The 18727-nt window shown below is 34.3% G+C and overlaps 1 protein-coding gene across 2 annotated transcripts in view; it reads right to left on the bottom strand.

Annotated features, from left to right (window-relative positions):
• Positions 1–1201: 1201 nt before the first annotated feature.
• CHIC2 (cysteine rich hydrophobic domain 2) overlaps positions 1202–18727 on the bottom strand; it is a 54141-nt gene continuing 36615 nt past the window's right edge. For both annotated transcript variants that reach the window (XM_043572667.1, XM_043572668.1), the window contains exons 4-6: positions 6574–6630; positions 6348–6407; positions 1202–2644 (exon numbers count right to left, since the gene is read on the bottom strand). In XM_043572667.1, the coding sequence (XP_043428602.1) occupies positions 2594–2644; positions 6348–6407; positions 6574–6630 (168 nt within the window). In that variant the 3' untranslated portion in view covers positions 1202–2593. The remainder of the gene's footprint in view (positions 2645–6347; positions 6408–6573; positions 6631–18727) is intronic.

Below are 18727 nucleotides of genomic sequence, written 5' to 3'. Positions count from 1 at the left end.
ATATTGTAGTCATGTATTAAAATATAATAAGCTTTGCAAAGTAAATGTTTCTACACAAGAATGATGGACTACCTGTAAAATGCCAATCATACATAAACAAGGATCACAGTTATTCACTTAGCCTATGTAAAATCTACACATTAGATTTTCTGCCAATAATACCTTTTCTTGGCCAACTTAAAAAGTACCTATATAGTTTATGTCTCAGGAACTTTAAGTCAGAAAATAGGAACTGAAGAACAATTACCATTTTAAATATTTCCTTTGGGCTAATGTTCACACAACATATGCATCTCTGACATTTCAGCTTCTAGTAACATGGGCCCTTAGATTCATGAATCAAGAAAAGATAAGCCAGAGGGCTCCGCGGGAGCTAATAACGAAAAGCCGAATGGGGAAATGGAACTGCTCAAGGTATAACTGGTTAATGGTGATGCCACATATTAATCATTCATCGTTCTTTTCTACACACACATTGAAAATATGAGAGTGCATATTTCTAGGGAACTTAAAGCAACTGACATACTTCTCAAAATCAGAAAAGCTTGAAAAAATCCTATTCCTAAATATTGTCAACTATGAATATTATCTTACTGTTAAAATATTCTCATGGGAATAATTTTAAAATTCTAATTTCCAGAAGACTAATAACAGGAGAAAAAAATTATGCCTAAATAGGTATAGTTCTTCCTATAAAGCTGATCAATATGGTACTCTACAAATTTACAAAATTTTTGATATGGAATACCTAAAATATGTAGACGTGTTGCAGTGTCTACACATGTATTTTTCTGTTCTTTCTGAATCCTGAGGCAGAGTCAGCCTTCTCCACTTAATACTTTTTCACACTGAAACCATACAGCAATACTAGTTTTTGAGTAGCATTCCCTTTTAGTTCCACTACTTTAACGTGGTAGGACGTGCCCTGGACATAAAGTCAATAAAGCGAGAAAGAAGTGTTTGAATCTTTGTACTCGAACTCTTCGTAGGAAAAGTGTTTTGGGGGGCAATGGAAACAAATCATTCTCAGACAAAAAACAAAAACAACACCCTAGTTTTTAAGATAGTTCCTAATGTCCAATATAGGATATAGGATATAAGATTCTAGACTCCAACTCTTCAAATTTATATACAATTACAGTACTCTGGAGAAGTACAGAGAAATACTTTTAAAAAATACAGGTATATAAATTAAAGAAACTGGTATTTAAAAGATTTAATACAAGGAGAAAAGATACTGTATAGTGGTACCAATTCTTAATACAAATTAGTAAGCATAGTTTATATAATTTCAAAAGTTATTCACATTATTGCTAGATACCACAGTTGAATGGAACAAGTTCTTGACACACATTAAAACTTGTATAATTTCAGGTTTATAAAAACAAAAATTTACACAGAGGCCATTCAGAAATTTAGAAAGTTTTAAAATGCATGGAGATATGTACAACCAAAAGGGGGGGGATATGTATATTTGTATATATTTAGAAGAAATATGTTAATCTGATTCAAACTTACATGTCGCATTCTCAGTCAAAAAAGTATACATGAACTGGACTGAAAGCAAACTAGTGGATAAAAACAGTACTAAATATGTCCTCCGTTTCTTAGCGATAGTAATCTGTTCTAAGTATCAATGGGGTATTTAAACACCAGCTTACTTTTAATTCTAGAACTTTTGCTTTCTTCCAAAAACTTTTCAGAAACATATATCCATTCTACAATTATGTTAGATTGGGAGAAGTATTTTCCTTAGAAATTTTTAAAAGGAGTATTTCCATACTTTTCTATAGAAGATTTGACAAACAATAAAAAATAACGCAAGTAAGGCCATTATTATCATCTTGATCAAAAATATACACAGATTGTAATGCTACTATATTTTGTGATCCTGAGCTCTAGTAACCATTAGGTGCATGCATACCATTCATTATTTGTCTATTCTATTAAAAATAATTTAATACTGCCTTACTATCTCTGAAGACAGAAACACTTTCAAAATTTGTTGATAGGTCTTCATAACGTAACAGATATTTCTGCTGTAAACAGAGCATTAGGAATTGTATGGAAAAGGATATGTTAGATTCCAAAAAGCTATTAAAGAAAACTTACTATTTTAAAATAATAACTATTTTAAATTTTAAAAGGAAGAAAAATAATACAAAGAGTGTGCTTGGAATAGATAAGTAGAGGCTTACAAAAGTGTTCTTCTATATTATGGAATTAATAAATAGAGGACTGTGTGTGTACCTTGGTGATAAAATAAAAAAGGCTGGCCACTTTTTATGCTAAGTTCAAATGTATTTTTTCGATAATACAAAAAAGTAATCCTTGAAAATCAGAATACATAACAGAAAAGAGCACAATAACTTAAGTATTAAACATCTGTATGAAATAACTGTTGCAAAGTTTGACAAAAATGCACACTTAGAACATGCGGTTATTTAAAAAAACAAAAACAGAAAAAAAAAAAACAAAAACAAACACCACACGATTCTGTAGAACCAATGTTATGTCACCACCAGGAGAGCACCAAGCAAGGCACCATTGGAAAGACAACATACTTGGAAAGTCTCTATAAATAAAGTGAATGCTAATCTGGTCGAAAAATCGGTGTCTTTGGTAAAAATTCTATGAGGATGACCTGTAGAGGGAGAGAAAAAAGTTTTAAAAAGATTTAAGTACATTTTTATCTCAAAAACTTTCAATTCTAGTCCGTCGCTCACAGCAATTTTGCTGCCTCTGAAGGAGAATGCATGCATGCGTGACAAGAAAAGGGAGCCAGAGCTAGCAGTCATGGGATGAGAACTGGACTACATACCAAGTGTTTCATACTCTACCCATCTATTTAATCCCAACAACTTTTCTACGAGGCAAGTATTAGCATCTCATTTTACAGATGAGGACAGCGATGATCCACCAGGTATAACATCATGGACTGTGGAGTCACTGCTTGAACAAAGGGCTACCTTAACTCCTAAGCCTTGCCCTTTCTACCGCACCACGTGGTTGCAGCCAACCCAATATTTATTTCTTCAGGCTTCCTCTTTTGTACCTAACCCAGTTCCATGGGTCTTTAGGTTCTAGATTTGCTCTCACTTTACTGCACCAGGATATGTGGATCTCTTGATAAAGGATCTCTTAATTTTTTTAGAAGCCCTTTTCTTCCTAAGTATTAGCAAAATTAAAGGTTAAATTTGTTCCAAAAGACCTTTTACTAGGAAAAACAAAAACACAGTAACACAGAAAAACACAAGTTGACTAGAGCTAATTTTTATTCCAATCTTGAGCTGCTTTAAATTACAATCAATTCTTTCCCTTGTTCCAACTCTGTATGAAATAGATGCTAAACAAAACATTACTTGAACAGCTTCCAAGTTTGGTCAACTCCTCATTTTTTCTTTCACAAACTTGTCCTGATGTAACCTCCAGGTTTGGACACTCTTGTACATTTAGCCAAATAGGCCAGAAACATTCATTTTCACTATTCATTTCTCTTGACTTTTGATCTGCCTCAATAAAGAAGGCTCTTCCACATACAGCTCAAAAACATTCCTCCGCTACTTTGGTTATCTCATACTAATAAGCCTTAGGTGCCACTCTCTGACCTGTTATTTGCTGACAAAATGTCCACTAGCTTCCTGTCTAGCTTTCTTATTTGAGCTAGATTCCCCTGTTTCTCAGTTTCCTCATATTAAATAAAGGGACTGGACTAGATGACAAAATTCTGTGCAGCTCTAAGATCTGATGATTAAACTACCTGATTTGAGGTTTAACAACTTATGAGTCAACATTCAATAAATACTTCTATATTTCAAACATGTCCTCATCAAGCAGTTTTTATAATTTCAGGTCTTAGGTGTAGGCATTACATTACATACTACAACTACGGAATACAAAATAAAAGCTATCTTTGACTACATGTCAATTATTATTGGTTTTCAAAAAATATATCCTAGAAACTCTTTTCCTTCAGAGTCACACACAGAAACTGGCCACAGAAACTGCAATATTTCTTCTACTGCATCTGGATAAAAGTTGGTATAAAGTTTATTTTTTTCCAGATTGTCCCCAGTATTCAAAATATAACCGAGAAGAATTCTTTTCTTTTAACTAACAAATGAAATTTCTGTAAGTTAAAGAAAAGTTAAGGTCAAAGAGAAAGCTGTGGTAAAAAGGCCCAATTCATTAGAAAAACAAAGCACTCTCTTCTTACTAATTATTGTGCTATCTTAACTTTTTAAAATTATTTCTTAGGGAGTTTTTGAAATTATGTTATTCCACCATGCGACTATCACAAATGACACGTACTCTGAGAAAATTTAGAAAAAAATACATTTTGTAGCAATTTTTCTGTATTTTTCCTTGTTTAAAAACAAAATTTGTATTTTTAAGTAATCTCTATACCCAACATGGGGCTTGAACCCACAACCCCGAGATCAAGAGTCCTATATGATCTACTGACTGAGCCAGCCAGGCATCCCTGGTTTTTTTTCCTTTTTACTACTCTTCTGGGTATCTTCTATGACGGTGTAAGAATAATATGGCTTTAGAGGAAAAGTGTTTATCTAAAAATTTGTAATAAATTAAACTATTTTACAAACAAAGCACATAGTTCAGAATGTTTTGGAAGGTTAGTAAATTATTTTTAGTTAATAAAATATGTCATAAAAATAAGCATGAATATAATGAGTACATTTTATGAATGGATGACTTTCTTATAGCTCTATCTGGAAATAACAGCATTGGGAATAACTTTTATGTTTTACTTTAAAAAAATTTTTTTTTCCAACGTTTTTTTATTTATTTTTTGGGACAGAGAGAGACAGAGCATGAACGGGGGAGGGGCAGAGAGAGAGGGAGACACAGAATCAGAAACAGGCTCCAGGCTCCGAGCCATCAGCCCAGAGCCCGACGCGGGGCTCGAACTCACGGACCGCGAGATCGTGACCTGGCTGAAGTCGGACGCTTAACCGACTGCGCCACCCAGGCGCCCCTATGTTTTACTTTTGAAAGTCAATTTAGAAATTCACTACTATTTGGGTTTATAAATATAGCAAGTATTTTTTCACAAAAGCCTTTAAATCTACATATTCATCCCTCCTCACAAAATACATAAACTCTCTTACCATCATGAGAGCACAAGACCAACATTTTCACAGGTCAATCTCAAAACGAGTTACTGGAGTGTACTTTTTTTAATAAAAAAGTATCAAGTGACTTTCACATCATCATAAATTAACATGTCTGATATACTAACTAATGATAAAATCTACATTTTTGATTCACTGAAACGACATTTTTAAGATGTCTTTTCTGTTCAAGGTTAGAAATGGGATTTGACTGTATGATAATGAAAGAAAGGGAAAACGCTACAGAGAAAAATGATTTTATGATAATTTGCAACTATTTAAGCACTGTTTTAATCAATCTCTTATCCATACACACACTCTCTCACACATGCACACACAAATCTATACTATCTATGATGGCTGTACTGTTTCAAAGAATAGACAAAATTTGTCAGAAATGTGCCTGGTACTTCACAAAGACTAGGACTTTAATTTTCAACAGTTAACCCTTCACAAATCTTTTTCTTTCAGTATAACAACCTTTCCATATTTCAAATAAAGCACTCGAGCTCAGGGGAGAGTAAATAAAAATTCATGATTTTCTACAGCATTTTCAACTTTGTACAAGGAAAATCGCTCCGGTAAAATCAAGGAGTCAGTAAGTTAAATCCCATACTGAATAAATTTTCAAATTCATTGTATACATGCACCACTTAGATGTCTTTTAAAGAATACAGGATGAGCAACATCTCACCTCCTGCTTTCCCTCTAAGTTAATTTTTACAAAACAATATTCTAATAACATTTTTAAAGATTCTTTAAAGGCCACTGAGGTATGGGCAGTTAAAATCTATAAAGGCTAAAGGTTTCTTAAGCTCCAACGGCTTGGTTGAAAGGTTTTCTTCCATACTTGGAAACTTGATTAGCATTATATAAAAAAGCCATATCTGACTTGCTGCGTAACCAAAGTTGTGGTTATTCTTTATACAGCATCTAAAATTTCACACTCCATCAACACATGTTCAGGCTATTTTATCTTGGCAATTAATTTATTATTTTTCAGAACACAGTGAAGCCTTGTTCTCAAGTCATTCATAACTTTATAAATCAGTCCTGCACATGAAACCACGCATCTGTGAACCGTAGAAAATCCTTGCACTCAGGAGATTAAGCTCCTGACACCTTTGCTGATTAATAATCATGGAAAGAATAAGATCAGAAGCAAAATAAATGATCATTTAATAGAGAAACTCACAAAACAGCCCTTTAACTTACATATTCCATCATGTTATTCGTTTCACATTTCCTTTTGCTCAGTCTCCAGTGCAAGCACAGCTAGACAAGTGGGAGAGTAAAAGAAGAAAAATGAGCTCTGTTTTATTGCAGCGCACAGACTAACCCATTTGTCCACCTTTCATATTTTTAGTTCAACAAAAGCATCTGTTTCCATACTGTGCAATTCAGACCCCAACAGTACGAAGCTGCTCCCTGCGGTACTCACCTTGTGGTATAACCTATTGTTTTCCCATTCTAATAACTTCTCAATCGATCTTCGTGTCTGGAAGACAAATGAGAAAAAAGTTTACTCTTGACTGGTTTTAGAAAAACTTTGTTTTGCAGCTGTTTTTTGTGTGAAAAGGAGAGAGGTAAGAAGACAGTGACTGAGTACATGGTAGTCTAGAACACTTTCAGCATTTTCGTACTGCATAGTAACCTGACCAGAAGTAGTACTCTATTTTAATAAAGATATGGCTTTATTCTCTAGCACTGTATCTTTTTTAAACCGTTTCAAAATTACTAGCTTCTGGTTTAAAACTGTCAACGTCTAAAAAGCTAATGTAATCTACCAAGTGATATACATTTTAATCCCCGTTTCTTTGAAAAATATTTTTGCGGTATTTAGTGATAAAAGTTCCTTCATATCGATTTTAAAACAAGTTATCTAAATATCAGTTAACAAAGTACAAAAGATTTTAGGGTAAAATCAAAAAGAAAATAATTAAAAATTAATAAAAAAATCAATCAGCTATCAAAACAAACTTTTACATCACACTTAAAAATAATATCCAAATTTAAAAGCTAGTTTATTAATTATTCCACAAAGATTTTCAAGCAGAGGCAAAACTGTATATAAACCAACAAAAGTGATTATTAAAATCAAAATTTTAAATCAATACTACTAGCTGCTCAAGGAATCAACTGAAAAACTTATGTTTAAGTTCCCTTGATTTTTGCAATATACACCATGCAGCATGAAACGTGTCTTGCCTGGACGTGTGAATAAAGGAGAGGATAATTCATGATGCCAGGTGTTAGGATGAGACTGACACAGCTGCAGGTGCAAAAGGGACGGTGCTGCCACCAGAAGCAACTGCAACTTGGTGCAGCTGCAGCTTCCTTGCAAGGGAAGGAAAAAAAGCACCCAGCGCTATTAATGTGCACAACTAAATGCCTACCAAGAATCAAATATGAAAATCTGCATGTCAAGCAAGGATGAGCAAGGTGAAAAATTGTTGGGATCAAGCTGGTTTTCAATAGTTTGTCACAGAATAAATGGTTAATATTTAAAGTATATACAGTAACCTAAGTTACCACATTACCTTTTAGCATGTTGTACATACTAACGTTACACTAGTCACATAGGTGCCAATTATAATTCATAGCTACCAATGAGTTACCCACTATTACTATTTTCTCCAAGCTTATGTCCTAAGAATCAGAAAATCACCTAACTCAGAGCAATAATACGCCAATGACTAATTTATTACATTACTTTTTTTTTTTAACAGTTGTGTGGGTTTTTTTTTTTTTTTTTGGCAAGAATTTTAAAGGAAAAAAAGTGCCCTTGTTAACAATGATCAGCAGACCTCACTTGTTTCTTTGTAAAGATAGCCTTTTAGAGGCAGCTCTCCTTTTAAATGAAAATAGGGCAGCAGTTATGGTCACACTTTTTGTTAATTTAGTTGCCAGTCAGCCCCAAATCAAAAGAAAATAAGGCTGCAGAGTGTAATTAACATTCAGTTCAGTCGTTTTGTCCCTTGTCTAGCCCCCAAGCTTTGTTAAAATTGCCATCTGAATGCTGAAGGCTGTAGGGAAATCGATTTGATTCTAATCGCACCATGAAAAGAACATGATCTAACTGCTTTCAGCCCTCCGTAAATCTGTACTAGGTCTTTAGCACAATGCAACTTCCAATTTAAAAAGCACTGAATGTCTCGTCAATGACTTTGTGAAGAAAAAAGAACAAGGAGCAGACATAAAAATTCCAATAGTTGTTTAAGCATTAAAGTTCATTTGCATCACAGCGAACCTGAAAAGGGCTGACCTCTCAAACCGCCTCTCAGGTCTATGAAGTTGTAGCCTTGACAAGCTCACATTGACAGAGCTCATTGACTCTGAAAGGCTACTCTATCAATGGTGAAAAATGGCAATAGGTTCTACTCTGAGCAGGCATCTGCCTGCCCACCCGCTGCTAAACCAATGGCAAAACCGATTCAAGACCTGAATCTACCTTGTAATCTTCCTTTCTAGGACTTTTTAATAATAGATTAAGATTACTATACAATTTGAGGTTTTACTTTTACTGATGTTTAAAACTGGGGGAGGAGAATGAAATAACTAGGGAGGAGAGAACAAGCTTTCCGAGTCCGTTGTTTTCTATCAATGTATAAAAAGTAAAAGCTTAACATTACATTCAGTAAATATTCATTGCGCAAAAAAAAAAAAAAGTGTAGATACCATCAACATCATTTCATCACAAATTTAAACCTATGCTATACTATAGCGAGAATGGATCTCATTAGGAATGGATCTCATGGTGTATATGATGCACACAAAATTAATTTAGAAACTTGAAAGTAGTTACTTTAAATAACTGACATCAACTAGCAGTTTTTGGATAAAAGGTAAATTACAAAGTATGAGCCTGAAATTCCAAAATATTTATGTAGGAATTCTGAATTGACTCTTTGCCTCTAATTAGGAGTTTAATGATAGGGTTTGGTATAATAATTGTATCTTACGACATTTAAGAATTCTAAAGCAAACAAACCCTGGTATGCCGTATTCTGAATAAGCATCTAAATATAAAATATTTCTACGTACTTGACAATCTGGAGAAAAAACTGAATTAGCAACATCTAATCTTGCGATAAGACTTCTTTCCTGCTTGACAGGTGAAAAAAAGCACTTGCACGTGCAGCTTAATTAATCACTGCACTTGACATCTCAATGATTTACAGTGAGGAGCAGGTGAGAACATACAAAACCAGAAAGGAACCCTTGATCTAAGTGGAACATTTCTAGGACACTAAGGTGACAAGTATATAGATTCTTAGCAGTCATTTAAAAAGGAGAAAGAAAGAAAGAAAGAAAGAAAGAAAGAAAGAAAGAAAGAAAGAAAGAAAGAAAGAAAGGAGGGAAGGAAGGAAGGAAGGAAGGAAAAAGGGAGCAAGAAACTGTGCCACAAATGATTTGTTAGTAACAACAAAAGCTCAAATTAAATGGAAAAATAAAGCTTTAACTACCAAGAATGTTTAATATTCTGTACTTATTTTAGCTAACAAAATCAAAATATATTTTCAAGATCAAATACAACATCAATTTAGCAAATATTGAAAAAATATACATCTCAGCATTTGTAAAAGCTACTTAAAAGTCTTTAAACAGGAAGAGAAAGCACCTCATAATTGCAGTCACCTAGAAATCAAAGTTAAGAGTTTATGTCCACAGTGTTGTTAGATAGCTATTTCTAAAGAAATATAAGATTTAACACTGCCAAACTCTATAATTACTACTAGACAAGCAAACCTAGCCATATAAAAATTTGTTCTTGATTTTTTAAAAGTTTGTATCAATCACCAAATTCAATAATTAAAGCAAACTAATGTGCATCGAAAAAAATTAGTATGTACAGGATCTGTCAACACAAAATACCAAAAAAAAAAAAAAATCCTTTTTCAGTATTCTAGCCCACTGGATTTCTAAAAATAAGTCATCTTATTAAAAGAATTTGGTGCTTATGAAAAGCACCAGATTGATATTCATGGGAACCAAAAATCTTCTTCTATTTAACTGAAAAGAACAGGGGAGAGGGCAGTGCAGGCTTCAGTGCAAGCTTCCCTACAGTGGGCCTTAATCCTTTTCAGCGTTCACACCCTGGGGGTGAGAGGACAGGTTAGTGGTTCTTTACCAATGAATCCTCGGTCCGGCAGCATAAGATGATCAACAAAAATCTAATTTTATCATGGATTCTTAACAAAAAGGACCAAGACCACCAACTCACACCATGCAAGCAAAACAAGTTTTTAAGGGAATAATGGCATGCCAGTAACCTGGTCTGTAAGGGGACAGCTCCAAGAACCTGGACTCCCACCTATCTTCCTTATCACAAAGCTCACTTTAACTCTTTTTTCACACATTTCTTCAACACCTTGTTAATTCTATTTCTGTCACAGGTGAACTAACTCTAATATAGCCATATGGCAATGTTAAAGTAAAAAATAATAGAGATTCAAAAACATTGCAATTCTAAATAAACTTATTTAATAAACAGACTTTTAAGTAACAAGTAGTAATAACAGAAGGATAGAAATTTTGGCTTCTATTTCTATTACCTTTGAGACCACTTTTTTGAGAATTGTGAAAATAAGTGAAAACGTGAAAATCTTAAGAGAAGTAAAATGGCCTGGACACTTCACAAAATGGCTAACTAAATAATGATTAATAAAAAAATTTACAATACGTATGACATGTTCCTATCAATTTCCAAAGAGGCATCTAAATAAAGTAAGCTTACAATAGTAAAATACCTATGAGGCACCTAGAAATAGTAAGTTAGCACAATTGAAAATTAGGGTTTCCTGAAAATTCAAATCGGACTCATTATGAAGCATTTTTGTCATTTTTTTCTAAATATCATTACTTCCTAAGGAATAAATTACTACTCCCTATAAGCAAATTATGTGCCAGTAGATCTAAATAAGTCATTTAGGGCAGCAAGAAATCCTCTAGAAAACCTTGAGCATGTTACTCCTCTACTTTGCTGCAAGTATTACTTAATAGCATACTCAATTACCAACGATTCATTGATCACAATCAATTGTTTAAAAAGTGGTTTTTCAAAAAGTGGTTTTCTAAAAGTTGCTAATACAATCAATGGAAATCTCATGAATTTTAAAGTACTTTAAAGCCAAAGAAAAAAATGCTAAATGTAGAAGCTGTAACAAAATTTCTCTGAAATTTTCCCAAAGAAATGGCATTCTTACCAGTCTTTAAAACATAAAGATGCTAAGATATGTTAATAAGATGTATAAATAAAATATCTCACGAATAACTATTTATAAAAGTTCAGCTATTGAAACTTCAAATTTATTTGAATAAGATTAATTTATAACATCACAATATCAATTCTTATTTAAATTCAATTTCTTATTTAAAACAAGTTTTAATTTTAAACTCCTAAATTTATAATGCATTAAGCTTTAACTAGAACAATGCTTGAATATATGCAAAATCTTATTTTTTAAAGTATTTTAAGTATTTTTCAAGAACTATACTTTCTTTTAACATCTGTGCAAATTCAAATTGCTAAAATAAGTGACACAAAAATGTTTTTAGCTGTAATTCATTAGAAACCATATAAAATTTTAAATGAATTATTTGAACAAGAGAAAATTACATGATACACCTCTATTCGGAATTAATATAAGTCTTATATTGTACTATGTGCAGAAAATTAAATGGCCTATCTTATTGTGACACACGAAAAATCTGGATTCAGCAAAAAGACAAAGTAGAACACGATCAAATTCCTCAGAAGGATGTTTAAGCAAATTCCCTCCCTATACTTAAAGGCTCCTTTTGAAAATTTTATGTGGACATTAACTTTTTAATAATTTAAAAAATTTTTAAATGTTTACTTATTTTTCAGAAAGAGAGAGAGAGAGAGAGAGAGAGAGAGAGAGAGCGCGCATAGGTAGGGGAGGGGCAGAAAGAGAGAAGGAGATACAGAATCCAAAGCCAGCTCCAGGCTCTGAGCTGTCAGCACAGAGCCCAATGCTGGACTCGAACTCATAAACCATGAGATCATGACCTGAGACAAAACTGAACACTTAGCTGACTGAGCCCCACCCAGGCTCCCCAGTAATTATCTTACTTTAAATTTCTTTCAAACCTTTAAAATCCCCCTACTTCTAGGTATAAAATCAAATTGTAATCAGTAATTTTTAAAAGCTTAATTTTGTATCCTTATCAGAGAATGGAAAAAAAAAAAAAAAAAAAAGCATGGGATCTGGAGCAGTAAGGCTGGGATTCTAGCCGTGGCTTAGCCTTAAGACTGTGGGGCTTCAAATAGATTACTTAACTTCTCCAAACAGATTACTCAGTTTTCTCATCATTAAAGTAGGAATAACATGAACATCTACTCATGAAATCTGGAGAAAATTACATGACACACTACAAGTAAAATGATTAAGCCAATCCCTGGCACACAGTATGCACTCAATAACTATTAGATATTGTAATATTTACCACATAGGACTGGTATAAAAATTTTAGATGGGTTTCAACAATGTATGTATATATCAAATCATCATGTTGTACACCTTAAATTTACACATGTCAATTGTATCTCAAAGCTGGATAAAAAAGACAATGTATGGAATAGATCTTACAAGTTAAATACTCTATTATACACACAAATACACACAAAAGAGGGAGGGAAGGAGGAAATTATCAGAGGTGATTGGTCATGTTCATGGTATTATGGTGACAGTTTCACAGGTGTATACTTAGCCGCAATTCATCAAGGTGTATACATTAATATGCACAGCTTTTATGTACACCAATCATATTTTAGTAAAAAGGGAGACAGAAAATCCAAAAAGAATGCATATAAAATGCTTTGCTAATAGCAGGTGTACAAGACAGGTTTCCCCACTACCCAAAAGAGTGTTAACAAAAACTTGTCCATAAACCAAAAACAGTATAAAGAAGCAATTACCATTAATTTATATGGAAATTTTTTTGAGATTTCTCAGACCCAAAAAATAACCTCTTAAGTTCTTCTGATACATTAGGACACATCTTGCTAACAAATGTACAAAATAAAAGGAGATAAGGTACTGATGCTCACAGACACAGTTCAAAGCTATGGTGGCTGGATGCTGAGATGCTAGTTGCTGGATGCTGAGATGTAGTTCCCCGGGGGAGGCAGCTTGGTGGGATCCTTCCTGCTGCCCCGGGTGCCCGCTGTCTCTATGACGGCTGGCTGCAAACTCTATGACGGCTGGCTGCAAAACAAACGCTAAACACTATTTTCACTTTTTGTCTTTTTTCCTAAAAGCCAAAATCCTCTTCAGATTTCATTCAGTGAGTTACCAAAAACAGGTACGAATACAGAACTTTTGTAAAACTGAAGTATTCACAATGTGAACTTTCAAAAAGCAGGGGCTATCTATAATGATCTTTCTCTTCATTTGTTCCTTGGAGTCTATTATTCCATTACATATCACTACAGAGTTTATATCTTATAGCAAAATATTTTCAGTTATGCAAATATCAAGAATTTAGCAATTTGGAGTGACTTATGTTATAAACCAAATGTTAATATGTTAAATTACATTAAAGAAGGTATAAAGGTCAGATAGCCAATATGAAAGGTTTTCTTAAATATAACATTAATACATTTCTACATTAATACATAATGTGAGTTATACCCAAATGTATAATTCAAGTTTGTTTCTCCTGGTTTACAGGATAGAAATTTCTATAAATCGTATTTTATAATACTAAGTGTATCACTGTACATTAAAAGAGCATTAAACCTTCCTTCGCAACAAAGACCAGATTCCTGAAAAACCTCTGTAAGAAGGGCATATAAAGTCAAGAAAAAAAAGACACTGAAGACAAAAAGCATTACTGACCACATGAAAGCCCTTATAAATATCCATTATACTTATAGAAACAAAGCAAACTGGATAGCATTCTAAAAAAGAAAAAAAGTTAGCACTGATTTTCTACATCTTCAATTAATAATAATGACTATTATAAGAACACATTTCTTTCATCATCCCTTGTTTATTAGAAACTTTTCAGGATTCCCCTTCACTAAAATTTCATTAAGATGTTTTTAAATTTGGGGGTGCCTGCCTGGCTCAGTTAGAAAAGCAGGTGACTCTTGACCCATCAGGGTCATAAGTGCAAGCCCTACTGAATGTAGAGATTACTAAAACATAAATAGATACACTTTTAAAAGAGAGAGAGAGAAAGATGCTTTTAAGTTTGTTTTGCTTCATTTCATTATCTGCAATATGGTAGAGGCATTTTTGTTTATCTAATTCTTCACCCAAATGTTCAATGCCATTCTCATTTTATGATTCAGTTACTGACTACAAATTCTCACCATCTAAACACAGAGTAACTTAGAGTTCTGAAAACTCTGGTAACTTTTAATACTATAGTATAACTGAGTAAGTATATTTCAAATTTCTCCCGTATACAAATATTTGTAGCTTCCTAATTATGATTCCCCCAGGTTGACTTTCCCTTGAATTTCTTCAAGTCTTACAAGACTATATTTTCACTCAAAAACTCTACTCCTGACCTCCCCCGTTTGGATTTTCAACTCCAGCTACATCCCAAGGAAAGTAATTCATAATTATTAGTTAACTAAACTGGGGCTGAGAGAAAAAGATATCCAGAAGTAAATCTAAGCATACCACAATTTAAAGAGAAATTCAGTTAGACTGTATACAGGCCCTTTTCATCAGTTTCAAAACCTAAATAGCAATTACCTTTTAAAACAAACAAACAAACAAACTTGAGGAACCTGGCTGGCTCAGTCCGTTGGAGCCTGTGACTCAGGGTTGTGAGTTCAAGCTCCTCGTTGGGTATAGAGATGACTTGAAAATAAAATCTTAAAAAACAAACAAACTCAGAGAAGCCAAAATTAAAAAAAAAAAAAAAACCTGTATGAAAAATTTTACTGAAATGTTCATTCTTTACATTTGAAATTAAAATCAACATTGAAAACTTCTTTACTTAAGTTTCAGAAATACAAACATTTCTGTAGACTGACACAGATCAATTTTTAAAGGATTACAGATTTTCAGAGCTGGAAAGAACCTGAGAGGTCAGTTAGGCTTCCTTTTTTTTTTCAGATTAAAAGAAAAAGAGGAGTAGGGGATAGAAAAACTTCAAGCTCACAGAGGTGTTAAGTGATTCCTCCAAGGTCACCCAGTTTCTAATTTTTTTTTTCCAACGTTTTTTTATTTATTTTTGGGACAGAGAGAGACAGAGCATGAACGGGGGAGGGGCAGAGAGAGAGGGAGACACAGAATCGGAAACAGGCTCCAGGCTCCGAGCCATCAGCCCAGAGCCTGACGCGGGGCTCGAACTCACGGACTGTGAGATCGTGACCTGGCTGAAGTCGGACGCTTAACCGCCTGCGCCACCCAGGCGCCCCAAGGTCACCCAGTTTCAAACGGTGATTTACTATTACACTATTACACTGCAGGAAAAAATGCCTGTTACTTACTCTAAAAGACAAAATGCTTTTATTTACGTAGGAATCTTGTTTTAAATAGTAAGAACCGTATCTTCTGAAATCTTATGATCTTACTACTCAAGGATTTCAAAAGCCAAAGGGTACATTCATTCGACACATATTTATTGAACACAAGGTAGACGTGAGGCACTGTGAGAGGCACTGGGACATAGCACTTAGCAGGACAAATACCAGGAAGAATAATAATAAAATGATAATAATAGCAACTGCCATTAACTAAGCACCTACTATAGACAAAATACTATACTAAGTATTCTACATGCACTTGATCTAAGTCTTAAAACACTGCAAGTAAGAGATTAACACCATTCTATTTAGGTAAAGACTGAAGTTTAGAGAGTGTAAACTGAGAAGTCACTCAGAGTAAGTGCCACTTTCCAAACCAGTTCTTTCTAGCACCAAACTACAGATCCCAGGTACCACATGGTGCAGCCTACTTCCCTATTCCTAAGCAAATGATTCCCTGATAGAGGACTAAGTAAAAATAAAATTAATAAATAAATAAAAATAAGTAAATAAAAGAGTATAAAGGGAATGGAAATATACACTATTTACAACAAATCCATATAGCATTTTTAGAAACCACATAATTCTGGTCATACGTAAGAGAGATAAGGCACGAAAAAGAGGAGGTAAATTTAAACTAACAAGTAGAAGTTGGTGTATGAACAGTCAACAACTTAGGGTTTTCAGTCAAAAAGGATAATGGCTAAGAGCATATACAGAGTCTATAAAGTTATTAAAGTTGGAATAGGATATAAATATGCACAAAGTCTCAGAAGACTGAAACTAATAGTCTCTCCAATATGAAACACAAATCAAAACAAAAATACTGTAACACAACACACAGTAAAATTATGAAACCTGTTTCCTCAAAAAATCAGCCAAACCCAAATGAAAACACATGCAAGTCAGAGTTCACTTACTTGGACATAAATTTTCTAAATTATAATACTACAATTAAGGCACAATCAGGGAGCAAAGTATAAACAAATGTGTAAGCAAAAATAAGCTTTTGCAAAGAAAATGCCATAAAATCTATTTAATGAAGCTAAAGCATTTTATTCACTTGGAAGCTCCTCAGGTGCTTACCAGAGAACCTACTAAGAGGCTGAAGTTTCCTGTTTTATTGTCTTCCAAGTTCTTATCAACTATCTGTAATCACCTCATTGCTTTTTGTCTTTTAAGTTCACAAGAGGAAATGCATAACCTCTAAATAGTACCTAAACAGCATCTAAAACAGTACACCAAGCCCTAATGAGGTTTCAGAAATATTAGCTGAATAAGTACTTTCCAGAGAATGGCACACTAGCAGCATAAAGAAATGGCAGTTGAAACCAGCATTTTCATAAGACAAATATGCTTTTTCCATACTATCAACTTAGGAAGTAATTTTAGGGGTGCCTGGGTGGCTCAGTCAGTTAAGCGCCTGACTTCAGCTCAGGTCATGATCTCACGGTTCGTGGGTTCGAGCCCCAAGTCAGGCTCTGTGCTGACAGCTGGGAGCCTGGAGCCTCCTTTCGATTCTGTGTCTCCCTTTCTCTCTGCCCCTCCCCCATTCGCACTCAGTATCTGTCTCTCAAAAATGAATAAACATTAAAAAAAAATTTTTGAACAGAAGTAATTTTAAACATTTTCTATTAAAACAAATATATGTTATGCAATAGAATGAAAGATTCAAATGAGTATTTGAGATATAAGACAAGATTCAAATGCATTTTGTGACTGCAGGTGGCCACTTCATGTTCCTAGGCCCTAAGGACATATATTTATTGTCTTCTGTTATTAGAGCTACTTCATGAAAAACATTACAATTACAAACTTACACTATTTCTGCACTCACTCAGCCAACTGTCCAAAGAGACTACATACTCTCTAAGCATTAACATACATGTTTCTATCCCCAGCATCCAGCATAGTACTTATATGTCAAGAACGGTTCTATAAAAAGAGAACGGACTTCCATTTTCAGCCAAGATACTACAAGAGGCACCATACTTACACTCTGGCCTGACACAACAAAGAAAAGTGGGGGCAAAACATATGAAATTGTTTCGAAGACAATGGACAACAGACAATGAAAAATACTGATTCCTGAGAGACCAGGAAAAAACGACACAGGTCCCATGCTTTCCCAAGCTTATTGATATAAGGCAGCTTCTGGGTCACAGCACATGGAGAGAGACCAGACAAAGCCTGGGGCCTCCCTAAGTTAAGACGACAAAACTGAGGGTCTGGGGAGACCAGGGCAGCTAGAAGCCACAGAACAGAACACCAAAGAGAGTGCTACACACTGAACAAACCCCAAAGATAATGCAGACAGTTCCTACTGAATTGCTAAGGTGAGTCCTGAGCAATGCTTGCAGGTAAAGAAACTACCAGAGGTGGAGCAAAGAGAACTACTAGAAAGAATTAGAGGTAACAATGTCCCGAATTCACAAAAATCTAGCAAACTGCCTCTTTCCATCAGCCATACTAGAAACTGTAACAATTCACAGGCGGTTAAGAAAAGTATCCAGGATAGTCTTGCCTCACTGGTGGGAAATAACTAGCCCTAAACATAACACTGCTCTGGTTCCTCAAGAAATTAAACGTAAAATTACCTTATGATCCCACACTCTTAAGTATACACCCAAAGAACTGAAAATAAGTATCACATCCATGTACACCCATGTTCATAGCAGCACTACTAGCACCTTTTGGGTAAAAATAGGCTAAATGTCCACCAACGGATGAACGGATAAACAAAGTATGGTATATACACAAAATGAAATATTATTCAGCCATAAAAAAAGAATGAAGTATTGACACAGGCCATAACATAGATGAACCTCAAAAACATTATGCTAACTGAAAGAAGCCAGACAACAAAGGTCATACATTATACGATTCCATTTATACGAAACAGCCAGAATAGATAAGTCCATAGAGACAAAACCCAGAATGATGGTTAGCAGGGCTGGGGGAAGAAGGTAATGAAGAGAAACTGCTTATTGGGTTAGGGATTTGGAGTGATGGGAAGGTTTTGGAACTAGAGAGAGGTGATAGTTGTACAACACTGTGAATGTACTAAATGCTACTGAATTGT

Source organism: Prionailurus bengalensis, chromosome B1 (assembly GCF_016509475.1).
Source record: "Prionailurus bengalensis isolate Pbe53 chromosome B1, Fcat_Pben_1.1_paternal_pri, whole genome shotgun sequence".
Lineage (NCBI taxonomy): Eukaryota > Metazoa > Chordata > Mammalia > Carnivora > Felidae > Prionailurus > Prionailurus bengalensis.
Note: the sequence above shows the minus strand (reverse complement) of the source record. Positions and strands in the feature narration are given on the sequence as shown.